This window comes from Ostrinia nubilalis, chromosome Z (assembly GCF_963855985.1).
Source record: "Ostrinia nubilalis chromosome Z, ilOstNubi1.1, whole genome shotgun sequence".
Taxonomy (NCBI): Eukaryota; Metazoa; Arthropoda; class Insecta; order Lepidoptera; family Crambidae; genus Ostrinia; species Ostrinia nubilalis.
The window spans coordinates 15,507,463-15,521,933 of NC_087119.1; the positions used below are offsets into that span (position 1 = coordinate 15,507,463).

General features: G+C 35.7%; 1 protein-coding gene across 1 annotated transcript; it reads left to right on the forward strand.

Annotated features, from left to right (window-relative positions):
* The first annotated feature begins 6,893 nt into the window (after positions 1-6,893).
* Positions 6,894-11,710, forward strand: LOC135086568 (histone-lysine N-methyltransferase, H3 lysine-79 specific-like). Its single transcript, XM_063981320.1, has 4 exons — positions 6,894-7,090; positions 9,214-9,257; positions 9,928-10,261; positions 10,664-11,710. Exons 1-3 carry the CDS (start codon positions 7,073-7,075, stop codon positions 10,259-10,261), a joined length of 396 nt encoding a protein of 131 aa, XP_063837390.1. The 5' UTR covers positions 6,894-7,072; the 3' UTR covers positions 10,664-11,710.
* The last annotated feature ends 2,761 nt before the right edge of the window (positions 11,711-14,471 follow it).

Genomic DNA, 14,471 nt, shown 5'->3' on the forward strand with positions numbered 1-14,471 from the left:
TTAGATTTTTCAATGTTACAAAAAACTAGAAAGTTTTACATTTTTAGATGCACTAAGTCATTACCTAAAAACTGATATACCTTGGCTTTAAATCAACTAGTCTAGGTGCTAGCTACACAGGAGATGCAGCGGTGAAAAGGAGAGGTGGGAATAGTCCCGTAACTTCTACCTCACAGCTATTATACGTGTACTCAACCACTGAGATAGTTAACAATAGAGACAATAAAATAACTGAAAGTTTCTGACTTTCAGTTATTTTATTGGTTCTGGAATGAAGGCGTGGGTCATCCCTAGCTTTGTTCCTACCGTGACGAGTGGGAATTTTCCTAAAATCTCAAGATGGACTGACTGAAGATAGCAGGAAGACGCTGGGTGCAGGCCACTATCAACTGGGCGATGTGGAAATCATTAGAGGAGGCCTTTGTTCAGCAGTGGACGTCCAGTAGCTAAAATGATGATGACGATGTTTCCTTACAGTATCCAATTCAATAGGCAGAAACTAAACGTAAACGAAGTGTCGCCTCTGTAATGGTATCATTATCTATAACTCATAATATTTCGTGCGCTGTTGGATGACAGTTTTAAACTAGAGATGGGTAATTTTTTTATCGAATTAGAAAATACCAGATTCTCAAGGCGATTATCGATTACATTAGATTTTAATCGGGAAGAAAAATAATTAATGGCTTAAGCATCAGTATGAAGCCCATACGCACTTGTAGCACAAGTAACACGATTAGCCTCAGTCCCCTCAGTTGTGAATTCGGAATCGCCAGTTGTTATTTTAAAATCGCATCACAGAGTGAAGTAACTAACACCAAAAAACGGCAGAGCGAAGTGATTTCGAATGTTTCAACTGCCACGTTTTGTCTAGGAGGGCTAATTATTAGTTTAAGGGAGGGACGCTTAGATTACATTACAGGAAACGCACAATATAATAAAAGAAAACAATGTAAGTCGCTGAACATTTTTGCTATTGAGCACCATGAAAATTATAAATAACACAATTTAGTCGATTTGTTTATTTTCACAATCGATTCATAATGTCTATGATAAGGCGACTGCAGGAACGTCACTATTCGCGCAATCCTAGCAATGAAGTACGACATTTTCTGGTGCAGATTTTATCGCCATAAATTATAGATGACCCACGCTGAACTGTCCCGCCAAACTCAATGACAGGGGGGCGCTACCATCGTTCAACTATATGGTTTCCAACATGGCAAAAATCTGAACCAGCGATCCGGTATTGACGGTGGCGCCCCACTGTCAATGTCATCGACAGGACAGTCCAGTATTTTGGAACTATATGTAACTTGATAGTCATGGATTTGACTGACAGCTGTCCGTCAAATTCCCGCCCCGCACCCCGCACTGCACATATTTTGTTCGCGATGTCTGTTCTATACGTAGTAATATTACTTCAATGCAAAGACTATGCAGTAACGTCTACCTAGATCTCTACCAGCATTTTATGGTGTAGAACCATGTAGAACTATTTGAAGTTGTAGTGCACAGTGCGTCGCTTCCATCCGCGCCTCGGAAGTAGCGGGAATCGTTACGCAAACACTTTCATTGTGTTTTCGATATCATTTGAGTACAAGAACCGCTTGTTCACGCTCTAATAAGATGTAGCGCCTATTTTTGAAGAAAAGCATTACGGATATGTCATTACGACTTGTTGCATCATGTTTTCGAGCTCATTTGTAGCAGGTTGACATGTTGTTTGTATGCTTATTAGAACAGTAAGTTATGACCTACCCCCTTAGACAAAACGCACTTTTTGATCGAATCGAAAATCGAATCCGTCAAATCTCCATACAAAAAAGGGGCTTTTCGACCACTTTTCGACTGGTTTGCGATTATAATTTGCACTTTGTCTAGACCCACTAGTCCGAAAGTATCTTGCTTGGATGGAAGCCGAAAATTACGCACACTTAAACTTAAACTCAATGCATTAAGTTCTTTAAATGAACAACATAAGGCCAAGTTTCCAAAAAGGCGGAGCGAAGAAATGTTTTGAATAACCAATCAGATTTAATTTTCTAATATTGAATGAAATCTTATTGGTTATTCAAAATATTTCTCCACTCCTCTACACCTTCCTTGGTGGAAATCGGACCTAATGATTTTGTAAAAGATAGCTTGTGCTTGCGTCCTTGCATGTATCTAACATGATTATAATTATGATGCCTTGACCAAGGTTGCATTTTGAAAAATTTGTATGAAAAACATTACTTTCAATGTCAAATAGTTGTCAAGACAGACAGTGAGTTCAAGTGGGTTGTATTGATTTATGAAGTTATTGATTTGTTGTTAGCTGTTTAAATGAAATATATTAGGCTATAGCCGCAATTCAGGAATAAGCTATCATGTTTACCAGCAGAAAAAGTCGCTCGCTGCACGGCACTATATTGCAGGAAAAAATTAATGAACTTCATCATTATTTTATGCCCATGGATTTAAATACAGCGTTCCATCAAAGCAAAGTTAATGCTATTAAGAAAATAAAGTTTGTCCTAAACCACGCGAGTCGCCGTAGTCTGCAGGAATCTGACTTTGAAGAATTGTTGTTAGGTTCCTTGACCCTGGTGTATTACTTCGGTATGCGACTCAAGCTGAGTAGACTTACTTCAAGATATTGGTTTTGGTGTGGTAAAAGACTATTTCACAGAGCTGAATCTGTATTCCAAAAGACCATGGACCATCTTCAGCCAGAACGCAGCGAGGCAACCATTAAGATCACTCTCAATTTCTTTTCCGAAGTTTCGTTGTGGCCCTTCGAAAGTTTCGTTGGTCAAATATTGGAGGTAGTACTCTACTTCAACAGGGGTAAGACCAAGCTCTTCAACATGATGCTAACAGATATCCACTGCGTACTATTCAAAGACGTCAAGTCTGCCAGGCATCGAATGAGAGTTTTGTACGAACTTCTAAAAAGCGATAATTGGGTTATTGATAAGCAAAAGCTTTTGCCGTTCATAACGAGGTTATTGGACTTCTTTGCTTACAGCATCAGTAGGGATAGTAAAACGACTGCCTATGGATATCTTCGAAAAGGCTTCGAAGTGTGTCTCCGGCGTATTTTCGAAAGAGTTGATAATCAGCATCGTGTGGTCATAATAACGACTATGCTCAATTGGTTCTCGTTGGTCAGCATGAATGATGATGATGTCCTCGAGTTCTCTTTGCTGCTCGACCACGCGGCGGAGCTTTATCATGTTGAATCTTACAGCGACAGTTTCAAAGAAGGGTTGATTGAACATGTCCTAACTAATCTAGTCGGCTCCTCTTACGCATTGTACAGTTTAGTAGGTTGTCGACTTTTACAGCGATTTTTGGATCGGCAGCACAATGATGCTTACTTATCAGTTCCGACATTGTATTATGAATTTACTCAGGTTAGTGATATTATCCAACTATTGAACTTGTAGTGGTCTCTTGATTTAAGTAACATGAAATTTATTTTAGGTAAAACTGAAAATAGGTAAGTGCGATAATCCGGATAAAATTTTTATCAGACAACATAGGGAGAAGTTACACGAATACATTTTAAAAGCAGTGAAACAGCACTGCAACAATGCCGTGAACTTGAAGGCTGTATTTTCTGTTATTTGCTGCATTGTGCTGGAGGTTCCATGCGGATTGACGGCTGCAGCCGCTGCGTGCATGGTCATGACTGTGCAGGACTTCGCCATCAACGGAGAGAACTTATTGGCTACATCGCGGTACTGGATGCACGCTATTGTAATATCAGTCATGTCGCTGATATGCTGGGTGCACAAAGCTCCAGTGTTGTACCGCTACGTTGGCCAGATCATAGCAAGGCGGGCCAAAGAGGCGCCCCAACTGAACCCTCCACTATCACAGACCTACAACATTGGTCACCATCATGTTACTTGGAATAAGCCCACGCTCTTTTTTGAGGACTGGGAATTAAGATATGCTCTGTGGAAACATTTTCAAGAGACACGGGTTAGTTTAAATAGGTACTAAGGATTTGAAAGCATTGATCTATTCCGCAACAGCTTGTATGTATGCTCTTCTTTCAGCCATCTCTTGCAAGTCAAAGCCATATTAAATGGACCAAGAAAGTACCTACGATGGATATAAGAAACTAATAATAATTTTAAGGTATGTTTTTGGACTGTATTTGTCCTGTAAGAGCTATTTCCAATGGTAGTACTTTAAAATTGAGATAAGTTCAGATGTGTTTTTCAATCAGTATCTCATTCTGTTAATTTTTATTTTGCGTTCAAGTATAAAATTACTTATTTATTTATCAAAATGCACAACCACAGATAATTACAACATTGATACATAATTGAAGATAGGACTTATTAGCATTAGGGTGTTAATAGGCGAGTGAACGATTATTTCTATTAATTAAATAAATTACGTTGCAAAAAATCTATCATCTATGAAATTAAAATGTAACTACAAAAAACACAACGGCGTGTGAATTCCACAAATACAATGGGAACAGATGTTAACTTTCCAGTTTATCGAATCGACTCGAGAACAAATTAATGAGATGGTAATCATAACGAGCAACTTGTTGCAGTTTTTATAGTTACACATTACACTTAAATGCATAATTTTCCTAAAAGATGTCCGAACGAACAAGATTATGAGGCTAGGCATATAGTACCACGTCTTTTTTCATAGGTACATTTACAGCTGTTCAGCTGCCTATTCTACTTCTATTAAGTATCAATATATTTTATCATCAAAGAAGTACTCTTGTTGATTTATTCTTGAACATTTCTATATAGCGGCATTCAAATCGGAAGGAATTCTTAGCGGAATCTAAAGAATACCTTCGCATCTTCTAGAAATCATATTACCTAATATGCTTATTTCATTTATGCTGTTCAATCAGTCAATATCCCAAAACGATATCAAGCTCGGTTAACGTTGTCGTTAGAATTTCACTTTAAAACTTTGAAATAATATCATCGTGACCCAATTGTCTAACCAATTGCGTTATAAGATTACTTATTGCAGAATTTACTATTTGGAACAATTTTATGGATTTCGTTACCATAATCCGATATTGTTTGAAATAGTGAGTTATGAAGCGCGAAATGTAAAGAGGTGACTGGCCAGCGCAGGCGCATGTTGCGAAGCGAATCCGCTGAGTAAATATTTCGAGGCGGCACTAATGAATTTGTATAAACAACCGTAGGGCAAACACCATGAACGATTGGCCAAGCGCTGAGAAAATTGATAAAGAACTAAAAAAAATTAATAAGTTGCGAGAAAATTTTCACTTAGAACAAAACACTACTTTAAAACTTGTCGGCCGTTTGGTGTAGTGGTTCAGAGCGGACTACTATGCCGAGAGGTCCCGGGTTCGATTCCCGGCCGGGCAGAAATTGAAATGATGAATTTTAATTTCTGTGACGGGTCTGGGTGTTACTATGTATAATATGTATGTATTTAAAAAAAAAAGTATATAAGTAGTATATCCGTTAAGCTAGCACCCATAACACAAGCATTAAGTTGCTTACTTTGGGGCTAGCTGGCGCTGTGTGAAATTGTCCAAAGATTTATTTATTATTATTATTTATTTACTACTTATTTACTTGTTCAACTTATTGGTAAGGAAAAAATGAGAAAAATATGGATTTCAGTTTTTATAGGGAACGAATGATTTTTCAAAGGATCTGAAAATTATAAGTTTTTTTTATTTTGATCGCGTAAAGTGCCATCAAAACTTTCTGTGGCAGGTCATAATTTTCGTGGACGAAGCTACGGGAAGCAGCTATTATTGTAATACTAGCGGCCGCCCGCGGTTTAGATTTTTTCATACAAATGTTATTTCCCGCTAACTCCCGTTCCCGTGGGAATTTTGCAATATCCTGTTGTAACTAAGTTTTAAGTTTACTAAGATATCTGCATGCCAAATTTCAAGCGTCTAATTTAAGCGGTTTTGATTTTTTCATACAAATGTTTTTTCCCGCTAACTCCCGTTCCCGTTGGCATTTTGCAATATCCTGTTGTAACTAAGCTTTAAGTTTACTAAGATACCTGCATGCCAAATTTCAAGAGTCTAACTTAAGCGGTTTAGATTTTTGCCCAGGAGTATGAAGAATAATTGTACCAAATTTCGTTAAAATCCGTCTAGTAGTTTTTTTCTATAAGGAACATACAGACGGACAGACGGACAGACAGACAGACAGACAGACAGACAAAAAAAATTCTGATTGCATTTTTGGCATCAGTATTGATCACTAATCACCCCCTGATAGTTATTTTGAAGATATATTTCATGTACAGAATTGACCTCTCTACAGATTTATTATAAGTATAGATAAGGTCTTTGAACAGAAACTATAGAAATTGCAAGGAATTCAAGCAGTCAACGAAAATACAAGTTTTGAACGAAAGTGATGGTTGTGTTGAATGACATGTGCATTGTTGTGGTTCAAAAATATAGTTGTTATACAAATATAGGATAAACGTGGATATAAGCGACATTTCATGTTCCATACCTTTTTTTCTAAGTACGTTTTACTTAAGGTTTTATACTATACGTAAATTATCGGATAGAAAAGTAAAATAAAGTTTTATGTGTTGGATTTATTTTTTGATGAATGATTCTAACTCGTTGATGTCTTTTGTACGTGCACTGAAAATCGTTTGCGCAAATCTTAATTTGTGATAAATGTTTGGCTATCTGTTTGATAAAAACATGCATTACATCCAGAGGGCTCTAATCTATCAACATCTAGAAAAATCCTGCCCCCCTAATCATACATCAAAAAGAGATGGATGCATTTCATCGCAAACTGCATGAACAGGACAGATGCTCAATCGGTTTTTATTAGGTCTGGATATTCGCGTGTGTATGAGCCATATATAAGTATTGGCAGAGGAACCTGCTTTCATTGTCGGTCTGCCAGAGTAAGGTGCATCACGCTGCACTCGTGGAAAGCGCATTTTCCGTTGCATTCGGCCCGGAGCTACATTCGTTGCGTTCGCACGCTTTTGACGCGCTTTTTGCCCAACCTGCGTATGTCTAGTGCTTTCCAATACATTGTTGTAGGCCAACAATAGATACAAGATTATGGATTGTCGAGTTGTGGTAAGTCTTTTGTTGAACATGTGAATTAAATAACAATTAAAGCATATGTTTTATCTTGATATTGCAATTTAACACTTTTTTCAACCGGTTAATTATAATAACCATGTTTACGTGAGTTAATTAAACAAAGCATCTAGGTTAGTTAAAAGTGAATAAGTTGAATGTTTTGCGTGCGTTCGTTAGGTAATAAAATGGCGTACAAAAGAAATGTAATACGGAAGTTGTTATACATTATATTATAGAGTTGGTTAAGTTTGCATTCAATAACTAAAGCTATAAAATGTATATATGATCTTCCTTTTCCGTTCCTTGTTTTCATGCGCAGGTAATCAGACACAAGGGTACAGACTTAGCGATTGCCAATGATGCGATTCGTTATTATGATGCATTACGAAATGTTTTTTGTTGTCGCTCACCTAAAGCAGTATTACACTTGCGAGAATTTTTGCTTACTACATTTTACATTGGAATTTAATGTTTAAATACATACATCTTAAACTTTTTAAATTACAGTTTATCACCATTTGTCCTTCCACCTTATGTCTTGGCCTCATGCTGCTCAGTTAACGTTATTTCAAATCTGTGGTTTTCTATCACATTGAATGTATCTTGTATTTTAACAATTAACAATAAAATATTTAATAAAAAATATTTTAATAAATTCAAGCTATCTTATGTATGCAAACGTAACTGTGTCTCTTTACTTGTCTGTGTACTTACACATAAAGGCCTTAACGAAATAATTTTAATAAGTTTTTGTTTTAATAATTTTAATTCACTGGATTTTGAATCACTTAAAATTATTTGTAAATGTCATATAATTTTTATATAGGTTTCTCTGTCAAAATAATGTTTTGGAATGTCATTCAAACCTTCGATTTAATAAACCAAGTTGTTATTCAAAATCCTTCAGAAACTTATAACATATTTTATTGTACGAATATTTAAATACTTATGACACTACAATTTTTTTATTAATGTAACGTCTTTCGATATTTTACACTTGTAGTAGTTATTACCGCTTAGTATAAAAAGTTAGAAACGCTTGAACACTAGTTTTAAATGTTATCTATTTGCATAATAAACGTCACTTGACTTGAACTAAATATAAGTATAAAGGCTTATTTACACGTGTTAAGTAGATAAGTAGGTAGGTAACTAAATTGCTAACTAAATTGGGCTTGTCACTTGAAACGTTTGACAAGCTGTTTCATAGTGAACAAGAGCCTGACGTTTGGAATTAAGTTAAAATTTAGTTACGATGCCATTTGATCAAGTAAAATTAAGGTAAAAATTTAGTTACCTACTTAACTACTTAATACGTGTAAATCAGCCATAAGGCGTATTTAACTTTTTATTAGTAAAGGGTTCATTTAATTAAAGTAACATTTTAACTCCAATAAACTTTTGTTAACAGAAATATTTTTTCAGATTACTAGTAACAACTATCCCGTCAATGAACATTCGTAAGAACATGAAATTGATATTTCTATGTGTATTTTATGTATGGTTCCACTTTGCTATAAGTATATCTTTACTAAATCAAATAAGTGAAAGTGAAGTACATATTTTAAATCGAATATTTTTATGTAAGAATTTTAAAACAATAGCCCGGTGTATCACGTGTTATTTGTATTATTTTGTATCAATTGCATCTTACTATTTATTAAGTGAATAAAGAACGGTACTTACTGGGATAATTTTCACAAAGCAGCATTTTGTTATGAGATAACTTCTGCTCGATTCGAAAACTCAAGCAAACTATTCAAGAAAAAAAAATTAGTATCATTAACATGAGCTTATGTAACAAACACGCTATGTAATGCTATGTTCCTGGTGAATACTGTAAACAATTCAAACTCAAATTCAAATTATAGTTTATTCAGTACATAGGCCCTTTTCAGGGCACTTATACACGTCCCAAATATAGCTTGCCCTACCACCATTTCGGGACAACATATGGCTGGTGCTGAGAAGTGGCGGAAGAAACTCAGTCACTTTTGACAGCAACCATTATTTGAATATTATACAATTTTACTGAATAATGAATCCACGGCGTTTCCAGGCCTTCCAAATTACGAGTATAGTGAACACACAACACTAATAAAGCTTTTGTGTTTCAGTTCTTATTTTGTCTGGTGGCGCTTCTGTTGGCTATCGCTGAATGGTAAGTTGCTTTCATGTTGAAAAAGTCGTGTAGCAAAAGCATTTATGGACAGTGTAACCATTTCATTGCCAATTTTACCCATTGTTAAGGGAACTGTGACAATAGTAATGGGTAATTAACATGCCGCGTTCTGTTGAATCACACTTAATCGGAAGACTCGTCTGCAGAGCGGAAACCACGGAAACAGCACTCACGCGCATCCGAACTACGCCCCTAAGTACTGCTCTTGGCCGGAAATGTGTTCGTGCTTCAATATGTCGCCATTGTAAACAAACGACCATAAGTTTTGGAAACAATAACAAGTAGAGATTCTATATATTCCTAATAATCATTATTTACTCAAATACTATACTTATTCAAGTGTGATTAAAAGAAATGTGTTTAAATGTAGAGTCCATTATTTTAGCAATGTTTAAATCACACATATGAACATGGGTTTACGCAGTAAGGTGATAACAAAAACAACAGTTAAATATGTATGAAGTATTGAATTACCTCATTCATATTTAACATTGCTCGTCAGTCAATACGGCACTATTTTTTTACAAAAGTAAAATCACAAACTGTGATTTGTGTATGTCCGTAAATATTTATGATTGATAGTAAAATCTGGAACATGTCAACTGTCATTGGTGATTGTTGTCCGCGATAACACGTTTTTTGTTTACAGCCGGACAAAAAAAGTGGTCATTCACGTGCCGTACAAAGTGAAGAAGATAAAGCATACGCACACAGTATACAAGACCATTCATCATCACCACACGCACCACGATCCGCATCTTGACCACGCGCTGTCGCCCTCGGAGGAGCATGAGCATTTCCACCACATGCACATTCACGAGGAGCCGCCAGTGGGTCAACACAGCCAGCCTGTGCCTGGCATTAGCATTCCTGAGTTCTTGCCTGACGTCCCCTTGGACGTCCCGTTGGACCTCCCAGATATCCCTCGTGAGCTCCCAGTGCTACCGAACCGGCATGTGATTCCTCTCTACAGACGCACATAGGTTAGTAAGCTTGGGTCATTTTTTTAAGTTGAATCTTGTTTCTGGAGTGGCATCATGACTCTTCAGTGACTTGACTTTGCAGTGAACCTTCTATCTTCAATTCTATCCTCTATCTAAAGTAAAACGATGGTAGATCGCTTTTCGAAATTGTAGGAAAAAACTTGAACAATTCAAAATTTATTGAATTTTTTAATGCAACAACAGTTTAGTTCAACAAAACATGAATACATGATAATAAATAATTTTATTAGTTCCACTTTTAGATAAATAACATAGTACTTACTTACTTACTACGAATTACAATTGTAAAAGTTTTGTTTATATCATTATGTAGGTAGGTACTTATAACTATTGTGTTTGTTTTATGTTTACTTACACAATAATCTTTCTCTTTTCTTTCAGATCGTAGAGAGAATATCAGTGAAGGTAGTCGAAACAAAAAAGCCATAAATGCGTTTGAAGTAAGTCCCATGCTTATAAATATTATGAAAAGATGAAGAACTTTGCATATTGTCGATGATGTTTAACAAGTGCTTTTGTTAAATAGTACTTGTGCTTTTGTTGCGCCAAGAATCCTAAATTATTATATTATTTTACGAGCTTAGTCTCACAAAATTGTACAAATATTAATGATTTACGACGTCTTCCATTAAAAGATTTGTTTTCTATCAATTTAAATGCCAAAGACTCAAGACTGTTTGTTTTATAACTTTAATTTGCAACGTTACACAGTGAACATGTACTGCGATTTAATTAATTAAATAATTAGTGAAATGCTTCACATTATTTTTATTATATAGGTAGTCTTCCTGACATCAAACTATTTTAATGTTCATTTATTTGTGTAATGATTGTTCACATGCTGATTGGTTGACATATAACATTATAATATTATTTGTTGTACTGACTCAATGGCATTTAGTTTACTTTACTCATTACCGATTCTATTTTTCATCTTTTCAATTTTAAGCCTGCTCTATTTATTAATATATTAGCTTTAATTTTGTTAAATCATACAAACAATTAATACCAAATAAATTATGAATACTAATATCTTATCAATTTAAACAGGTTGATGATTTGATTGCTTTAATATTTGTTATGTTTTAGAATTCATAACGTAGCATTTATTCTATCTGTCTGTAGTCTGTATTAAGTGTAACTAGTAACTAATTGTTTTGTCGGAAGTTTTTAATGTCTACAAAAAGTATTTCTTGACAAAAACGTGTTACGAGATGCCCCAAAGATGCTATTTTTTGTGATTTGAGTTTACGTTACACTAAAATGCTGTAAAGTTATTTATCTAACGCTTATTATTCTTAATAACATTGTAATGTTATGCAGCCAGCATTGGAGCTTAGCATATTGAATTATAGCATTGCTAAATCATATAAAATAATTAAATAACTTATAAAGAGTTGTTTGCGAACATTTGAATTCGAACGATTACTAGGGGAGATGGGCCCAAAGCGGGTAACTTAAGGTTTATGTCAATAAAAAAGACGTTACTGCAGTTGCAAAGTTATATATTTTTAATAATTTGTACAAGTATTTATTAAACTTTGTAATAAAAACTAAAAATCACTTCTCTTGTAACAAATCACTTCAAAAATTTAAGAACTAATCAGTCGGTCATTTTACCCGGTTTGCCCGCAGGGGGTGCCCAAAGCGGGTATGGCCCCTGGGGCAAAACGGGTCGAGACTGGGCAAGGCGAGTTACTGACGTTGGCTTTGGCTTTCTTAATGTTAGTTGGGGATATCTCTTTTCAAAGGCTTTACACCAATCTTCTCCAGCAGTTTGACTTTTGAAAGGGTGCGGAATTCTATTGATCTCTGCATATTGATATACGTGAGATAAAAATCCGATTTCATCAGACCAAAATAAAAGATTATCCATGTGAAACAAGACTTCTATCAATTCAGATTCTTGTTCAGCCAAAACAACAAAAAATACCTATGAAACTACCATTTTTGTATCCATATATAATTAGAATAAGAATAAGAAGCGGTTACCCGTTTTACCCATACCCGCTTTGCCCAAAAGATACTTTTTCACGTTTTGTAAAATAATCTCAAAATCTTTATCAGAAATGTTGCTCAAACAATAAGAATTCTACGCTGTTTTAATGCAGAATAATACACAAGTAACAGATTCAACACAACTTTAAACAGAATGAAGTAATTCATTTTCACATATCTTGATATTTTTTTGTGAAACAGGCAAATAAAAACATTCGCGTCTCGGAGCTCCGCCACGCGTCGCCGATTTTTCGGCCAAACTGATTCGTGTCGAAACAAGTTCGGGCGTTGCCACGAAACGCACACATGTGCACAATCGGCTTGTATACGTGAATAACGAAGGCTACCCGCTTTGGGCGGTATACCCGCTTTGGGCTCACCTCCCCTACGACGAGCTTCAGCACTGGCTGACGGAGTAATTTTAATTGTTCATCATCAATAAAAATGTTACAACAAAATATCGCGTTTCGATTGATTCTAATATAATTAACCTGAAACTTCAATGTTTTAAAATTTCAAGAATTTTAATTAGTGGACATTTCATATAGCACTGTGTCACACTCACACATCATGCTAACACAATCAACGTGTAAAAGTGCTTTAAAGCCTAATTATAAAAATACATTTATGACTTCTTGGTTAATGTAAAAGTCTAAATTTTCGTAAAATTAAATTATAACTTCATTACCAGACCCAATTATGACGACGGATTTATTAACCCTATCCGTAAGCTTAACCAAAGTGCAGGTACCTATTAGAAGCGAAGCAATATATCCCAGCAATGAGGTATGAGTATCGCAGGAACCCGACATAAATAATAGTCATAGTTAAGCATTCAAAAGAATCTTTCCCGAGGGAAATCAATAAATCGGAATGGAATGGATAATTAAATTTTAATGGGGCGCGTTTACACTTTAAAATATTTACGGTCGCATTCTGACGCCTACAAGCTTTATTTATGAGACGCCATCGCAAGCCTCGTCGATCGACACATGCAGCTGCATTGCCTGCTGCGTATCTTCGGCCTTCTCCGTCTTGGAATAAAGATTCTATTCGGTGTAATCAAAACGTCAAGAGCTAGTTTTTGTTTACTTTTTATTTTGGTTTGATTATTGGAAACGTTCTGTGTTCCACTCATAAATCTGAGGCCTAATAATTACTCTGATGTAACCCAAATACTCACGGCCTGTTTGATGAAAAATGTGCCTGCTCGAGAGCATGAATGGCCGACGAAGTTCACCAACTGAGTCCGGCTGACCCGAGTTGCGGCATCCACCACCCCGTAGTGTTGGAACGACAACGAAATACTTAGTTATTTCACACAGTGACCACAAAAAATGTAACACCACACTTCCTTGTTCGCGTTCCGAACTCTGTGCTGATGGATATAAGAATGAGAGTCGCGCCGCTGAACGTGCCGACACGCCTTTTGGCATGCTCCACTGACAATAGCAATTTGTTGTCTTTTTGCTGATATTACGGGTTTATTTAAGTGAAATTGGATAAATGGTCATCTCGCGATGTGGCGCTATTCAATCCGGTGTGGTGCGGCAGCCGTGCGGTGCCGGCTCTAGTGATGTCTGTTCCATGATCTAAAATAAAACAAAGAACCAGAAAGAAACGAAAGTATACCTAGATTGTGATGTAAAACAAAATGTGAGAAGTGTTAGTTTTGTTGAGTTCTAAATACTGACAGCACATACCGAACTTTTGTTGTGGACTGTGTGACTTTTGTGGCAAGGACTCAAGTTTTTAAAATGGATTTGATAAAGTACCTGACGGTGCTAGTGCTGTTCCTCATCGAAGATGGAGACACAGGAGGCCATGGAGAAAAACACCAGTAAGGATTTTGCATTTAGTTATTTATATTTTTAGATTTCCTGATTGAGCGAATTTAGCCTTGCGAATATTTTTAGTAGACTAGTTCATAAATCTTAGGATCATTGATCAACATTTTCTCTCTTGTTATTGTGTTTCCACTGTACCCACCTATTTATTACCTATCAGTCAGTTTGTTATTTATTAAACTAACTTTAACTTAAAAGTTTTGACCTTTATTGGTTGTAAATATAAATAAAATTGATGATATTTATATTTACAATTTAGTTATATAATTTAGAGTTTGAGTATCGCTGTAATTTTATTTTAAAAATGTAATTTTTAATCACGCACTGGCTCTATAGTTAAAATG

Coding starts and splice junctions, on each gene's coding strand:
- LOC135086568 (XM_063981320.1), top strand. Junction 9,258..9,927: donor CTGTTGGCTATCGCTGAATG/GTAAGTTGCTTT, acceptor TTTTGTTTACAG/CCGGACAAAAAAAGTGGTCA.